The sequence below is a fragment of the Puntigrus tetrazona genome, chromosome 3, assembly GCF_018831695.1.
Source record: "Puntigrus tetrazona isolate hp1 chromosome 3, ASM1883169v1, whole genome shotgun sequence".
Lineage (NCBI taxonomy): Eukaryota > Metazoa > Chordata > Actinopteri > Cypriniformes > Cyprinidae > Puntigrus > Puntigrus tetrazona.
In genome coordinates, this window is record NC_056701.1 from 25,409,471 (window position 1) to 25,423,824 (window position 14,354).

At 39.0% G+C, this 14,354-nt stretch overlaps 2 protein-coding genes across 5 annotated transcripts; both read right to left on the reverse strand.

The window, feature by feature from the left end:
* Positions 1 to 420: 420 nt before the first annotated feature.
* On the reverse strand, positions 421 to 7,465 carry e4f1 (E4F transcription factor 1). Its single transcript, XM_043228146.1, has 14 exons — positions 7,308 to 7,465; positions 6,408 to 6,517; positions 6,095 to 6,191; positions 5,777 to 5,922; positions 5,562 to 5,682; positions 5,326 to 5,478; positions 4,274 to 4,383; positions 3,662 to 3,865; positions 3,473 to 3,587; positions 3,182 to 3,399; positions 2,896 to 3,094; positions 1,835 to 1,992; positions 1,264 to 1,326; positions 421 to 1,165 (listed from the first exon to the last, which is right to left on the reverse strand). Exons 1-14 carry the CDS (start codon positions 7,399 to 7,401, stop codon positions 818 to 820), a joined length of 2,136 nt encoding a protein of 711 aa, XP_043084081.1. The 5' UTR covers positions 7,402 to 7,465; the 3' UTR covers positions 421 to 817.
* Positions 7,466 to 7,882: 417 nt separating this feature from the next.
* zgc:113333 (beta-N-acetylhexosaminidase) lies at positions 7,883 to 14,001 on the reverse strand. 4 transcript variants are annotated; one of them, XM_043228103.1, is made up of 14 exons: positions 13,683 to 14,001; positions 12,803 to 12,890; positions 12,430 to 12,706; positions 12,225 to 12,334; positions 11,574 to 11,661; positions 11,219 to 11,383; positions 10,930 to 11,113; positions 10,645 to 10,716; positions 9,974 to 10,178; positions 9,716 to 9,798; positions 9,551 to 9,626; positions 9,380 to 9,475; positions 9,190 to 9,279; positions 7,883 to 8,779 (listed from the first exon to the last, which is right to left on the reverse strand). In XM_043228103.1, exons 1-14 carry the CDS (start codon positions 13,690 to 13,692, stop codon positions 8,581 to 8,583), a joined length of 1,743 nt encoding a protein of 580 aa, XP_043084038.1. In that variant the 5' UTR covers positions 13,693 to 14,001; the 3' UTR covers positions 7,883 to 8,580. The 4 variants fall into 4 exon arrangements, with proteins under 4 accessions (XP_043084038.1, XP_043084027.1, XP_043084055.1 ...); XM_043228092.1 differs by having other exon boundaries at positions 12,803 to 12,950; XM_043228120.1 differs by having other exon boundaries at positions 13,523 to 13,998.
* Positions 14,002 to 14,354: the final 353 nt, after the last annotated feature.

Here is a 14,354-nt window from a genome sequence, read left to right on the forward strand (position 1 = left end):
CCAGAATGAAGCGTCTCCCACCTCCATCTATCACTTGCTGAAAGCACGCACTGGACATAAGAAAAATACAGCAGATCTTAAGACGATACAAGCCTTGTAGACTGAATCCCACACTGCGTCAATCACAAGCTTAATCGTTTGAATTGATTTCTAATCACGATATCCTAGAGAGGGAGAAAAAAAAGGAAGCTAATTGAAAATCCTACTGAAAAAGCTATATTTTATATTTAGCATATATTAGTCTTCTTTTAAAGTCTCCAGAAAGCCTTGCTCCACAGGATTTGATTTGTGTTTGTTTTCAGAGCAATGATTCAGTCAATAACACTTACCGTGTTTTTTGAGGCCAGAACAGATCACGCATAGCTAAGAATGACTAAGAAACGAGAACTGATCAACGAATGAAATGAAGAAATACAGAGGTACATAAAAATATATTTAATGTTCCGTACTTTCGTTCCCTGCCAGGTGTGTTATGGGCCCCGTTATGGGCGGCAACACGTCATGTTACATATTTGTGATGAGTAGATGATAGTCACATATGATTATATGCCATGCAACAGAGAAAATCTGATACAGAAAAAACGGTTTTCCCATCCACTGAAAATGGCATCAGTTCGTTAGTATAACCTGCGGCATGAAAACAATCCATTAAAAACCCAAAACACAAACTTTCGAAAGTCTCCGTAAGCAAAAGTTATGATGGATCCATCTTGCAGTGCAAAAGTTGTGGGTTAAGGCCTCCCGGAGAAGCGAAATGCTACACCACGGCTGTTCATGTAACAAAAACAAAGCGTATTAAATTAACAGAACCTGCGTCTTAGACCACGACCACTGTCTGGATCTCCATTTCGTCAGGGGAAGCTATGACGTACTGCTCCTCTTGCTCCATGGTCTCAACGTTCTCGGTCACCATGGTAACTGTGGTGTGGGGCGTCTCCACGGCGCCCTCTGTCGTCGTGGTGAGGATGGTGCCGTCGCTTATGGCGTTGGCGAGCGTCATGGCCACCTGCTCGGTCAAGCTCTCAGGTGTGGCGATGGTGATGGTGTCTCCACAGTCCGAGATGCCAGGGGTCTCGTCTGCGGCCACGTTACGAACGATGATCTGGTGGCCTCCGTGCGATTGGCTGACGATCTGCTGCACCACCTTCATGATGTGGCTGTCCATCTGGGGTCAGACACGTCGAGCAATACGCTTACCGCAAACCGTCTTTGAAATATTTGCTTTAAGTTAATATTGATGCGAGGGAAAATTTTAAAAATGACCTGCTGCTGATTGTCTTGAATTATTGCCACTTCCTCCCCTTGAGCTGCTTCCTCAGCTGGTGCCTGAAAGAAAAAAAAACAAAAATTGTATTTGAAGGAACTCTCTTTATCATAAATATAAACACAGTCTCACAATTAATTTGTTCATATTTTAAGAGGTGGCTAATTCATACGAATCTGTACGACCTCACAGATTCATAAGAAATGGCAACACGTACAAATTAGGAAAAACAAGGTTGTATGAATTAGCAACCCTGTAAAACCTGCACAAATTGCCGTATCACTGGTTTGTTTATGTTTTTAAATCTTTAGTTTTGGTCATCCATATTATTAATTTATTTAAAATATAATATTTAAAAAATATTGTGGATGTGTGTATAAAAAAATAATAATAATAAAAAAAGACATAAAACTTGTTCGATTTTTCTTCATTATTAATTACCAATAACCAATTCAATTAATTATATCTTTTCTGTTTAATGTGTATGTTGTTCATATAATAAATTTCCTATCATTATATCTACACATACTATCAGCAAGATATAAGTCACGTATCAAACATGATTTTTACCCCTATGATGTATTCCTGAGTGTCGGCCACCACTGAGGAGAACTCCACCAGCACAGCGTGAGGGTCGTCTGATACGATGGTGGTGGAGACGCTCTCCGCTGGCACCTCCTGTTCCTCAGAGTCCCCCGCGTCCTTCTGCTGCACAGCGAAACAGCCTCCTGAGACACACACACACACACACACACACACACACAAATATACAGTCATACAGTGCATTTAGAGGATCAAAAACACAGTAAGACTATAATATTGTAAAATACTATTTTCATTTAAAAGATTTTTTATTTGAATATATTTAAAAATGTATTCCTTGTGATGTACAGCTGAATGTTCATCAATAAAAATGAATGATTGCAAAATGTAATTTCGCAAAATATAATTTTTTAACATTCAAAATGTAATTTCGTATACATACATACATATACACATTTATATACATATATATATATAAAAAAACTTATTTTTAGCTAGTTGCCAGGACATTGTTTCTCATTTTTATATATTTATTTTGCTTATGTAACAATAAAAGTTATAGTTAAACAGTAATAATTAAAACTAAAATAAATTATAATTAACAAATAATAATAAATGCATAATAAATGAAATAACACTGGTTTACAGTCTATTTTGTTTTTTTTTGTTTTTTTACCATAATTGAAAATTTAGGAAAGTCATGTCACTGTCATTTTTAAAATGAGTTCAATTCAATATGTTAATGATGTCGTTCAGCTTTGTGTCACGTAAACAAAATGTCATTTTAACATATTTTTGACATTTCACAATATTACTGCTGTACTTTTGATCAAATAATTTCTGTTAATTGTTCATTACAATATATATATTTTTTATTCCCAATTAAATTAATAAGCATTTAAAACTGAAACGTAAACGAAAAACATTTCTGTTCTTTTAGAAAGCTTTCTGGCTCATGTTTAAGATGTTTTAATATGCCAGATAACACATTATAAGTCCTCCTCACGTTTACTAATGGTTTTCACTTCCGTTTAGACGTAACAATACGTCTTAATAATATGAATCTGTAGTGAGTGGTGTTCATGAACCTTTAGCTCGCAGGTGACGGTTGAGGGTGCCGTGCTCGGCAAAGCCCCGGCCGCACTTTGAGCACTTGAAGGGTTTTTCTCCCGTGTGATGTCGGATGTGCCGCACTAAAGCGCTCTTTTCCCTGAAGCCCCGGGAGCAGTGCGGACACACGTAAGGCTTTTCCTCGCCGTGAGTGCGGTGGTGGACCTGCAGGGCATTCTGGGGCACAACAGACAACAGTTCAGAGACAACAATACACAGCCTGAGGCCTGCGTTTGCATACCGTTTTTTGAATACCGAGCTCACCTTGGTCTTGTATCTCTTGTCACAGAAGCTGCAGTGGTAGGGCCTCTCGTCCGAATGCGCTCTCATGTGTTCCCGCACGTGTCCGATGGCTTTGAACTGTTTGCCGCACTCTCCGCACTTATAGCGCCGCTCGCTGACGTGCGTCTCCATGTGTTTCTTCAGCACGTAGCCCGTCAGGAACTCCTTCTGACACGTCAAGCACTTAAACGGCTTGTAACCTGAGGGAGGAAAACAACCATCAGAGACTAATACCAGACTGTTAAGGAATAAAAATGACCGAACGGGGCTTACCAACATGCCCTTTGACGTGGACCCTCAGGTAGGCCAGCGTCTTGAACATGCGCTCACAGTGAGGACATTTGTATAATTTTGACTCCACGGGTTCGTCTTCCTTCACAGACGAATCCTAAGAGTGGACGAAAAAAGTTGTTGTGTGGACTTATTGAAATAAGGCATAAAGTGGCAAGTTAAGAAACTCACTAGTGTTTCCTCGGCCACGGTCTCCACACACTCCTCCGTCACCTGGATCTCAGTGAGCCTGGCGTCAGCTTTGGGCGAGCGGGCCTCCGCCTGCTCCGCGGCCTCCGCGGCTTCAGTCTCCAGCGCGATGCCGGAGTTTATGATGGCCTGGCAGATGAGATTGTCCGCTTCAACCACAGTCGCTGTTTGAGGCTGAGACACGACCTGTAACGGACAGAGGGACTTGTTGAACGCTGGTCTGCAGCTAGTAGCGCTATCTCCCATTCGCCACTGGTGCGCACGTGGCGAATAGAGCGAGAAAAGAACGACGAACGACTAAACACCGGTAATGACTTTAAAGTTAAAAAAGGGCCACTATTCACCAGCAAGCTATTACCAAGCTTGGAGGAGCAAGGATACATTTTTTAAAAGTCAGACTGTGTCTGAAAGAAGAAAGTCATATGCACCTAGGATGGATATCGGGCAATTTTCATTTTTGCTGAATTGTTCCTTTAAATTGCTGTTCCAAAAAATACAATTGAACTCTATATGTGTTTTTTTTTAATTAGTGAAACATGCTTCTCTGCATCAAAAATATTTGTACTCAACATGCTAGTTGTGTTAGTCTCGTACCTGTTGGACTTGTCCTACCAACTCGATCTGGATGATTTCCTGACCAGCTTCCACAACCCTCACGACAGGAATTTGCTCCTTCTCCGGTTCAGTAGTCGACGACTCAACTTCTAGAACGACACCCAACAGCAATACAATCACCAAAAATAAATCTCTATCGTGGCATGCTAAAACCGGCTAACCCTGTGACCAATACATAGACATTCACCATGAATTTCAAATGCATGACATAGACCTCATTTATACACACACCTTTCGGCCTTCTAATGTTAAATCAGAAAGTCATAACTGATCTTCCCCTGAAACAGACTTGTGCCAGTATTCACCAATCATATAGTCTACAGGCGAAAAGGTTAGTTTTTGTAACTTTTTTCAAAGCGAAACTTTCACGTATTTCATGGAAGTGAAATGAAAGAATCAAGTATCTCAACGTCCAATCTAAAAATGGAAGCCTCCTTGTTTTCTTTTTCAGTCATCCATTACACTCTGGGGAAAAAAGATCTACTGCTACTCGCCTTTTTGAGGCTTTTGTTTGTTTGTAACAATCTTTTAAAGCGCCTCTACTATGGATTTTTGAAAAGAAGCTTTCAAACAGCGTGTAAAAGTTTTAAATCTGAAAGTGCACCGTGTATACAGTAACTCTCTCAAAGTACAGTCAACTCTGAATCGTTAAAACGAGTAATTTTTTAAACGAATCGGTAAAACGAGTCATTTTTAAACGAATCGGTAAAACGAGTCATTTTTAAACGAATCGTTAAAACGAGTCATTTTTTCAAACGACATTTGTTGGCCTTTTCGTCGGTTTGAATAAAAATGCAAATTCATTCTTTGCCACTGAGTGTCACTTTTGGGGTGTTAAAAGCACACAAACACCGCTTGAACTGAAATCGACCAGTCACTGCAGGGGTTTATAAAAATGAATTGTTGAACGAATCATTTGGGAGTCGCTATACAAATAAGGTCAAAATAAGCGCATATTATAAAACAGTGAAAGTGTTTTTTGACAACCTGTTGTTAGGTACTCTCAAAACCTCCTATCAGTGAAAAAGTACCTTTCCGAACTCCATCCTTGCTGACAAGTATCTCTTTACACTGACTGTAGCGAATCTTCTCGGTGCAAGGCGTGAGAGACTTCAGATGTCTGGTTAGAGCTCCGGACTCTCTGAAGGCCAGGCCACACTGATTGCAGCGGTACGGACGCTCATCTGCCAAAGGAAACGATGTGGTGATACCGTGAGACTCATAACTAAACGACTTTCACGGCCCTACACAAGACGCTGAGCTTTACCTGTGTGCCGCCGTTTGTGTCGGATCAACGAACCCTTGGTCCTAAAAGCAGTCTCGCATATTTCACACTTGAAGTCCTTCTGATCGCTGTGCGTGAACATGTGGGTCCTCAGGATATTTGTCTGCAAACGGATCGGATTCACAACCGGAGTGAGCTTTCCTTGCATATTACTCACAAAAAGTACTCAAAGGCAGGGAAACGACCTAACATGGTACCGTCTTAAAGGTCTTGTCACATATGTCGCAGATGTACCGTCCATCCGTGTTTAACTTCCAGACGACTTTCGCAGAACCGGAAGTGTCGTCCTCGCTCACAGAGCGGCTTCTCTTTTTCCCCTCGGCTGCTGCTTTGTCTTGCTTGTCTGAAGAACAAAGCGACTTCATTTAGCACCCAAACAAAGACAGTTGGACTGCTAAATGTTCTTTGCGGACCCAAAAGATCCCACTGTAGTGTTTGTGTAACAATAGAAAATCCTGTCCAATTCAAATCAGGACATCTTGTCCCTCAACACATCGAAAGCAATGTTATATTACCTGCATTCGACGCGCCCGCTTCATCAGATGAACTATCATGTTCATTTTCACTTAATTTCACCTCAATGGAAGCACCTTCATTTGGGACGGCGTTTGTCTGAGGGAGGAGGCAGGCAGGTGAGTGATATCGTGAAATAATTTTACCATTTAAAATTGCTATTTTCTATCACAACATACTTAACGAAGTAACACATTTTAGTCATGAATTTTCAGCATCGTTGCTCCGGTCTTCAGTGTCACATGATCCTACCGTCAGTCGCTCTGGATACATAATAACGCAATAAATAGAGGAACGACGTAATAACGCACGAACCTGATGATCTTGCTGAGGACGCTTGCAGCTCCTGCTGAGTTTATGTTGGAGGAAAGCATCCAGAGCGGAGAACTCCTCCAGGCATCTCCCGCATTTATGAATATCCTCATCTGAGAGGGTACACAAAAACATGGATCGTGCATATTGCAAAAGTATCTTCCCAGCGTAAAACAAAGAATGAAATAAACATAAATATTTACAACATTTTTCCCACAATTGTGGCATCGATTTCGCATCCAATATTTTAATATAAAAAATAGATGAATAAAACACACAATGTTAACATTTCAAATGTTAAATATTATTATTTAATAAATTGTAATAGTTTATAAAATCACGTTATAATAAAATTGCTTATTTTATTATAGATTTATTAATGAAATATTATAAATATTACATTTTGGGTTAGCTTTTAGTTTTATATTTTCTGTTTTGCATTTCTTTAAATTCTATTTATTTATAATTATTACTTATTTATGCAATTTTTCCATAAATATATCAAATGTGATTGCATGCCATTAAACAAAATATCTTATTTAAGGTGCAAACGACTCTGGTGTGAAAATGTTGTTTTCATAGAGTTGATTTTTTATATATATATATATATATATATATATATATATATATATATATATATATATATATATATAGTCAAATTCACTGGACCCAGAGTCCATCCGTGAATAAACCTTTAAAAGCTGCTGCCTTGCGGTTCTAGCATCACTCTTGGTGTTGTACAGATCGATGCTAAGCAGCATTAGCAGCAGCCTAAACATGTTTGTCAAAAATAACATTGCGGCTAACGGAGACTCTGCTAGCGTGACTGAACGAGCCAAAGTCAGGCCCGCGCATTTAATCGGGCTTTTACTGCGCGACCGCGTCCCATCGCGCCGTTTCTACCTTCGTCTCCGAGCGTGGTTTGGATGGTGATGATGTTGCTATGCTCCGTTTGGTCGGTAACTGTTGCTGCCGTATTATTATTTTCTTCAGTCATGTCGTTCCAGACCTCCGTCTCTGTCGCAACGCTTCAACAGGGAAAACATGGCGGATTTACGACCTCGTAGTCATAACAACTATAGGGCGGCGCGGGGAGGGAGAGTGAGCGCGTCATAATAGATTCAAAATAAAGGCGCGCTCATCTTCTCCAGTCAAATCGGTTCTTTCGAACAGTTCGTTTCAGAGAATCGGTTCAGCGCCTGGCATGCGTTTGTTAACATTAGTTAAAGCACTGTGAACTAACGTATAATAAAAAATAGCTTTACATCGTTTAACTAGCATGTACAAATATTAATAAACAGTGTAATAAGTGCATTGTTTGTACATGTTAGTTAATACAACAATCTAATGTTAAGAAATGACACTTTATTGTAAAGAGATTACAATAAGATTAGTTTGTGAATCTTACAATGACCAAACAGGAACCTAGTTTTGTGAACTAGTTGAACTATTTAGAAAAAAAGACACTGAAACAAAAGTAAAAATGTTTTACATTTAAATTTCTAAAAGACTGCATCTTAACGTCACACCACAGTGTTATATATTCGATAAAGAAAAAAAACATTACTGTATTGATAATCACAGTGAAATGCGATATCTGAATTTTACTGAAAGCACAGAAACCATTAAATATTTGGCAGTAATAAACAGCAAAAACAGTACAAGTACAAAATACATTACCCATCTTAAACACACACAAAAGAAGAAATTAAATCTAGCAAATTACGTTGCATTATTGGCATTGCGATAAAGCTGTAAATGTAACATAAGCTCCACGACCAACAGGTTTTTAATGTTAATGTTTTCTGAGGTAAATGCTTTTATAGCTAGTTCAGAACTATATGTACCGAAACACTAAAGATACCTAGTATCTTTATTCGAGGCTCTCAATTGGGTCCACATTCTGCAACTGCATAAAACTGCACAATATCTGTGCTCTTTGAACTGAAGAAAAATGTAAAAAATACATTCTGCGCGTCAAAGAGATGAAGTCGGGTCATGATCTATCCCTAGAGATCTACATTTGAGAAAAATAAAAACTAGCTGTACCGCAAAAGGCAAATCATTTTGATTATTTTAAGTCAACTCCGATATAGATATAGTGCAGTGAGTCCACTTCTTCAAGTAGGAAGTCTGAATGCCACATTTTGGAATGTCTTTCCTGTTGGTCCGCTTTTCACCTCTTTTTTGAAAGATCGACCTTTGGCTGTCCGTTGAGTTTAATAATTCGTTCGACATCAACCACCATGCTATGAAGCCTTTCTATGTGTTCGTTGACATTTTCCTCCAACCACTCCTCTAAAGTGTCTGGGTAGAAGATTGCCTCCATATTTTGCCGAAAAGTCAGTAAAAAGGAATCCCATTCATTCATCAGTCTGACAAGAGAGAAAAAAAGCAACATATTTAGGCTCCTATCTTTCCATTTATGCACCTCACAGCATAAACAAACCTAACCAGAAATTCTGGTTCATCGTATTACAGTGTTTTTTTTTAAGCATGAGAAATGAACTATTATATTTTGTAGTATTATTATGGATTAGTTTTACATTGTTCTTACTGTTCTCATTATAATTTCAGTTAAAGTTTTAGGAAATCTGCTGTGTGTTTGTCTTTTTTTTTCCCCAATATGTCTACACACATTTTTATATTTTTTCACTACTGAACTTGAAGTAGCAATTACACTTTTATTACTAAAAGTATTTTATAAAATATAAAAGCACAATATTTTTGCTAATAATTGTGCCAAATGAAACGAGAGTGCTAAAAAACAACAAGCGAAACGTACTTCATCAGTTCATCTTTGAAAAATGCAAGATTTCGAGGGTTTGCAAAGTTGCGCTTGCGATGATATGGGCTGAACGACCCCTTGACATGGCTGCAAAACACGAGACAAACATCTTAGTTGCACTGAAAAACACTGGCTCGTGCTCTGTGTGAAAGTTTATGTGAGGCCACTCGTAGTCAGAATCACTCACTAGCTCTGCATGATCTTTTTAACTGAGCTCTCGAGGTTGTCGTTGATCTTCTTTACCATGTCATAAACATCCGAGCCAGGAAAGGATGCACCCTTGCTGCAGAACAATCGAGAGAGCATCATAACGTATTCTCATATATCCACATGAACATCTATATAAACCGGTTCATACCACTCATTTTTGCTCAGTTCAATCTGACACCCGAGGAGATGTTCCACCTCCTTCTGGGCCTCAGCATCAAACGAACCTAATGCACACATATACGTCACATGCAATATTATTCTCATGCATACTCATCCCCTCAAGAAATAAAAGATGGTTGGTTCAGACACTCACCGTATTTCAGCGTCTGAAGACAGACCGCCAGAGAAGGGATGGCCACTGGGAGAAGCTCGCACAGCACAGTGTGATGCTCATACCTGTTTTTAATAGCGATAGAGAACTACGTTTTAATAATATTTCCTCCTTAAAGTTCATATAAAGCGCAAACACATTATTGCCCTGAGTTTGGACGTTCCTAAAAACCTTTATAGCTTGTCCCAAGCATGATGACGGTACATTTGAAGGAGCATCTCTGTAAACCTGCGGGCTTACCTCTGCCAGCCAGTCAGAGCGATGCCTTGGAGTCTCACAGACTTGTACTGCGGCATAGACGCAATGACTTTCTGCCACTGTAGGTGGTTTTTTAAATGGTGATTGATTGGAGTCCATTTCTGGTCTATTCCAGAGGCTCCTTTGAAAGCGCTAGCAAACCACACACCCTTAAATCCGGCCTGTTCATACTTGGAGATATAATTACCTACAAAATATGAAAATTAGATTTGGTTTGACATACACATCCATTCAAAAGTTTAGTTCATCTTTGATCAAAAATAGAGTTAAAAAAATATCATACGTTACATTAAAATAGCAGCTTTATATTTATAAATGTGTCCGTTTAAGGCATCTATGTCCCCGAATATGCATTTCTAAGTATTTAACGCAGATCATCTAACAAACTAGGATGTAGGGTCTCTAAAATAGCATTTCTTGTTTCACATAGATCGTCTTGCAACATCGACCCACGGACTGCTTTTAGTACATCAAAACACGATAAGGTTTGTTTAAATCCCAAAAACCATAGCATACGTCTATAATTATTCAAATTGTCCATATGCATATCGATAAATGATGTTACGTTACATTTTAAAAATGTGATTAAAAGTCAAACACGTGCTAATGAATGAGGTCAATATTTTCACACGAGATCCAGAACAGGGTCTCACCGATCTCTTTCTCATCCATGTTCGGGATGTACTTCCATATCATGGGTGATGCAAGGTCCTGCAAACCCGATTCTAAAAAAAAATACACACCCACATCAGGACCAGAAAGCACTACTGTGTTACTGACTTTCAACATCTATTGGACATCTATAAAAGAACAAAGTGTTTTCAGGATGTTTCATCCACACGATTAGATGTCTCTGTTGAGCCTAAAAATGACACACATTCTAATCATAATACGCAAAGAGCAAAAGTGAGTAGTAAAATGGCAAGCACTCATTATACCTTTGATAGTATTGGAGCTAAGCTTCCTAAACATGTCGTCCCATAAGATCAGCTTGATTCCTCGCTTCAGTTTGGTCATGAACCTCCCAACTGCGGTCACGTGATTGAGGAAGAGCTTCCCCATGTCTCCACTGTTGGCTTCCAACCAGCGCTTCGAAACTTCGCTTTCGCCCAGGCCTCGCACCTAAACGCACGTCACCCACATTTGAAAGTCACCAGACTCATTGTGCAATTGCCTTTTTTCAATAAACCATTTCCAACGATTGGTAGAGAGCACAGATCCACCGACCTCGTCAGCGCCAATGTGGAACCACTTTGCTTCTGGGTGCTTCTTCATGACCTGAGTTAGCATGTCTTGAACGAGATCCATGCTTCCTTGGGCCTGAGGGTTCAGGCTATTGGGAAACGTGTTCACTTCTCTCAAATTGAAGTACTTCTCGTGCTTTAAGACAAACTGAAATGCGAACGGAAACGGTGCAGAGTATGTTAATCAAGTAAAATCCCATCATTTGAATGATTTTTGCCTCCCTCCTCATCAGCATAACCACCGTGACTGCTTGCTCCTCCTACTGCTTTGCTCAAGTAGTGAGCGCGTGTTTGAGATATCAACAGCATTTGTGAGCGTTTGCCGCTTCTGTACTTGCCTCCAAGTGTCCGAACACCTGCACCAGAGGAATCAGCTCGAGCTTGTGCCGTTTGGCCAGGGACTTCATTTCCTCGATGTCTTCAGCACTTTCCCAGAAACAATAAAGATAAGCAAGTTAAAAATGTGTATCAGAGAATCATCGTTATCACAGCAAGAGTTCACCTAAACGTCCGTTCCTTGCGTAAGTTTCTGTATAACAATAATATACTTTTAAAAATATAATTCAAATACAAAAACAAAATGCAAATGAAAACATGCAACAGAACAATTTAAGAATATAACTTCAAACTTTGGAGAGAAGATTAGAAAACAGTTTATTTGCAAAAACAGATGACTTCTTATTTTTGTATTGTTATGTTTTTATTATGTTAGCTGTGTGTTTTTTTTTTTGCTATTTTTTAACCTAATCGAAATCACCCAACTGCAGTTTGATTGAGATTAATTGGTTTCTAAAGATATCTGTTTTTACAAACGAACACTTATACACTTCACCGCAGTAAATAATTCATCAAATAGTGCATTAATAACACCTGTGATTATTATTCCACGTAATTTCTGTTTAAACGCTATAAATATTCTTCAAATATCTCCTTTTGCGTGCAGCAGAAATAACTAAAAAGTGGCGAGTAAGGCGGAATCGGCGACCCACCTGTATGCAAAGCTCGATCTGACAATGCTGAGCTCCCCCTCATAAGGAAACATATCTTCATATTCCAGCAATATCCCATTCGCGCCCAGAGATGACAGTAGAGGGAATATCTATAAAAGAACATAAAGGTAAATATTAAAGATGGGACCCATTCATGCGTTTAACCACATGTCTGAAACACTGTCCTGTTTGCACACATTATCACCTGTTCAAGGTATTTGACTTTGGGTGCGGCGCCTTTCAGATCTAAGTGGACGATTTTTAATGGATCCATGGGTGTATCATCAGGATCTTCTGGTTCTATCTCGTCCTCTTGGTTTGACTGGATCACCTCTTTCTTCTCGGGCTGAACCTCTGATTGTTCTTTTACGGCAGGATCCTCCTCGCTATGAACCAAATTCAGCTGTGGGATACGCTGGTTAGCCCAGAAACGACCACCGTGTATGATCTGGTGGGGTTCGACACTCGGGTCTTTGCTCGAGCTGTGAATAGAAGGTCAATAGAGTTCAATCACTAGCTTGTTTGGGTTGATGCTGACGCACTTGCACGCGGAGACCCACGAGAAATGCAATTCTCACCTGGGACGAAAGAAAATTTTCACCATGGCAACAATCACCAAGCAGGCCACGATCAACCTCATAAACTTCTGAGTGTTCATGTCTGCGTCTGCGCAGGTGAACGCGACGAAACCATAGAAATAAAAGGCAGATGCTGAACTCAGTGGACCTTCAAAACAAAATTTGCATTGAAAATCAAGAGACATAATGAAAAGCTCAAAAATCTCAACGACGATGGAAAAGCCTCCACTTCTAAACGCATCGGGGACCAGATGCATAAACTTAGCCACCTGCAGTCCTGAAGAAGAGCAGTTAGCTAATAAAAAAATCTGGGTTTCAATCTATGCTTTTATGTAACTGATAACAAAATAAATTATAACCATGGCTTATTTATAAGAGCAGTCTAAACTGGTGTAACTGGTTTATTAGCAAAAATAGATAAATTCTCAAATTTTTAACAATCATGTTTTTTGTGGTTTATTGTGTTACTTGGCTGTTTTTTTAATTTTATTTTTTATTTAAAAAAACAAAAACAACAACAACTGCAGTTTGATTGAGATGTACTGGAGTGCACAAAGAAAAAACATTTTTAGAAATGTTAAAAACTGAGTTATCCATTTTTGCAAACGAACTCACAATCGGACCCTTTAGCATTAAAATATTTTTATTTTTAAGACATGGCGGTTTATAAATGAATGCATGCCGTTATTACTTTAGAGAAACACCGAAAGGTATACTTACACTGTTAAAGACCATTAATCCTTTAACGTAAGATAAAAGACTTTATGAAGCACAGAAGCAGTCGTAGATTTACTTCCGTGTGTAGTTTCTTGCTGCAGCAAGTGCATTTGTGTGGTTGAAAAACGCGACAGGTTTTACCTGTTTAAGGTGACGTACTTACAAGAGGTCATTTGAATTGATAATTTGATGGCAAATGTTCGTCGGACATCTTTCCGCACTTCACCGAGCGAGCACCTGAACTACAACGGCGTGACAGCCGAAACACGCGTGCGCGTCACATCGACGCTTTACGGCGCCCGGTGTGCAGTGAATCAGATACCGAGCGACCGTAACACCCCTTATAAATGCGCACTTAATAAAGCCAGTCGCTAGAATAGACTGTAAAAAACAGGTTGCTGCAGCTCGTCATCTGACTGAATGTTATTTAAAAACAAGTTACACTCAAACAGCTTTGTATAATTTCTGTATACGTAGTTTTTAATAATTAAAGCACATGTAATATACTTACTTTTCATGACGAAAACTTAAAACTGGTGTACAGCATCTAAAATATTTTTCACCAGATAAATTTTATAATGTACAGCTGTCCAGTGTCTAGTGAAAAATTATATTTTGCACTTTTTTAAGTACCCCCCTCTATTCAAATTATATAATCAGCATAACAATTTAAGTCAAAAGTTTTTTAGGGTTTTAAAATAAGATGCGTTTAAATGTGAGTCTTATATTAAAATACATTATCTTAAACAGATATACATATATATTTACATTTCTCAAGCTAGTAAATTTGCAAAACGTCGATACCGAAAAAGTAAACGCATAAAAAGCATGAGGT

Coding starts and splice junctions, on each gene's coding strand:
- e4f1 (XM_043228146.1), bottom strand. CDS start 7,401: ATGACTGAAGAAAATAATAATACGGCAGCAACAGTTACCGACCAAACG. Junction 6,192..6,407: donor GTCCTCAGCAAGATCATCAG/GTTCGTGCGTTA, acceptor CTCCTCCCTCAG/ACAAACGCCGTCCCAAATGA. Junction 3,400..3,472: donor CCACGTCAAAGGGCATGTTG/GTAAGCCCCGTT, acceptor TTCCTCCCTCAG/GTTACAAGCCGTTTAAGTGC.
- zgc:113333 (XM_043228092.1), bottom strand. Junction 11,384..11,573: donor AGGTGTTCGGACACTTGGAG/GCAAGTACAGAA, acceptor TTCGCATTTCAG/TTTGTCTTAAAGCACGAGAA. Junction 9,627..9,715: donor TCTTCAGACGCTGAAATACG/GTGAGTGTCTGA, acceptor TGTGTGCATTAG/GTTCGTTTGATGCTGAGGCC.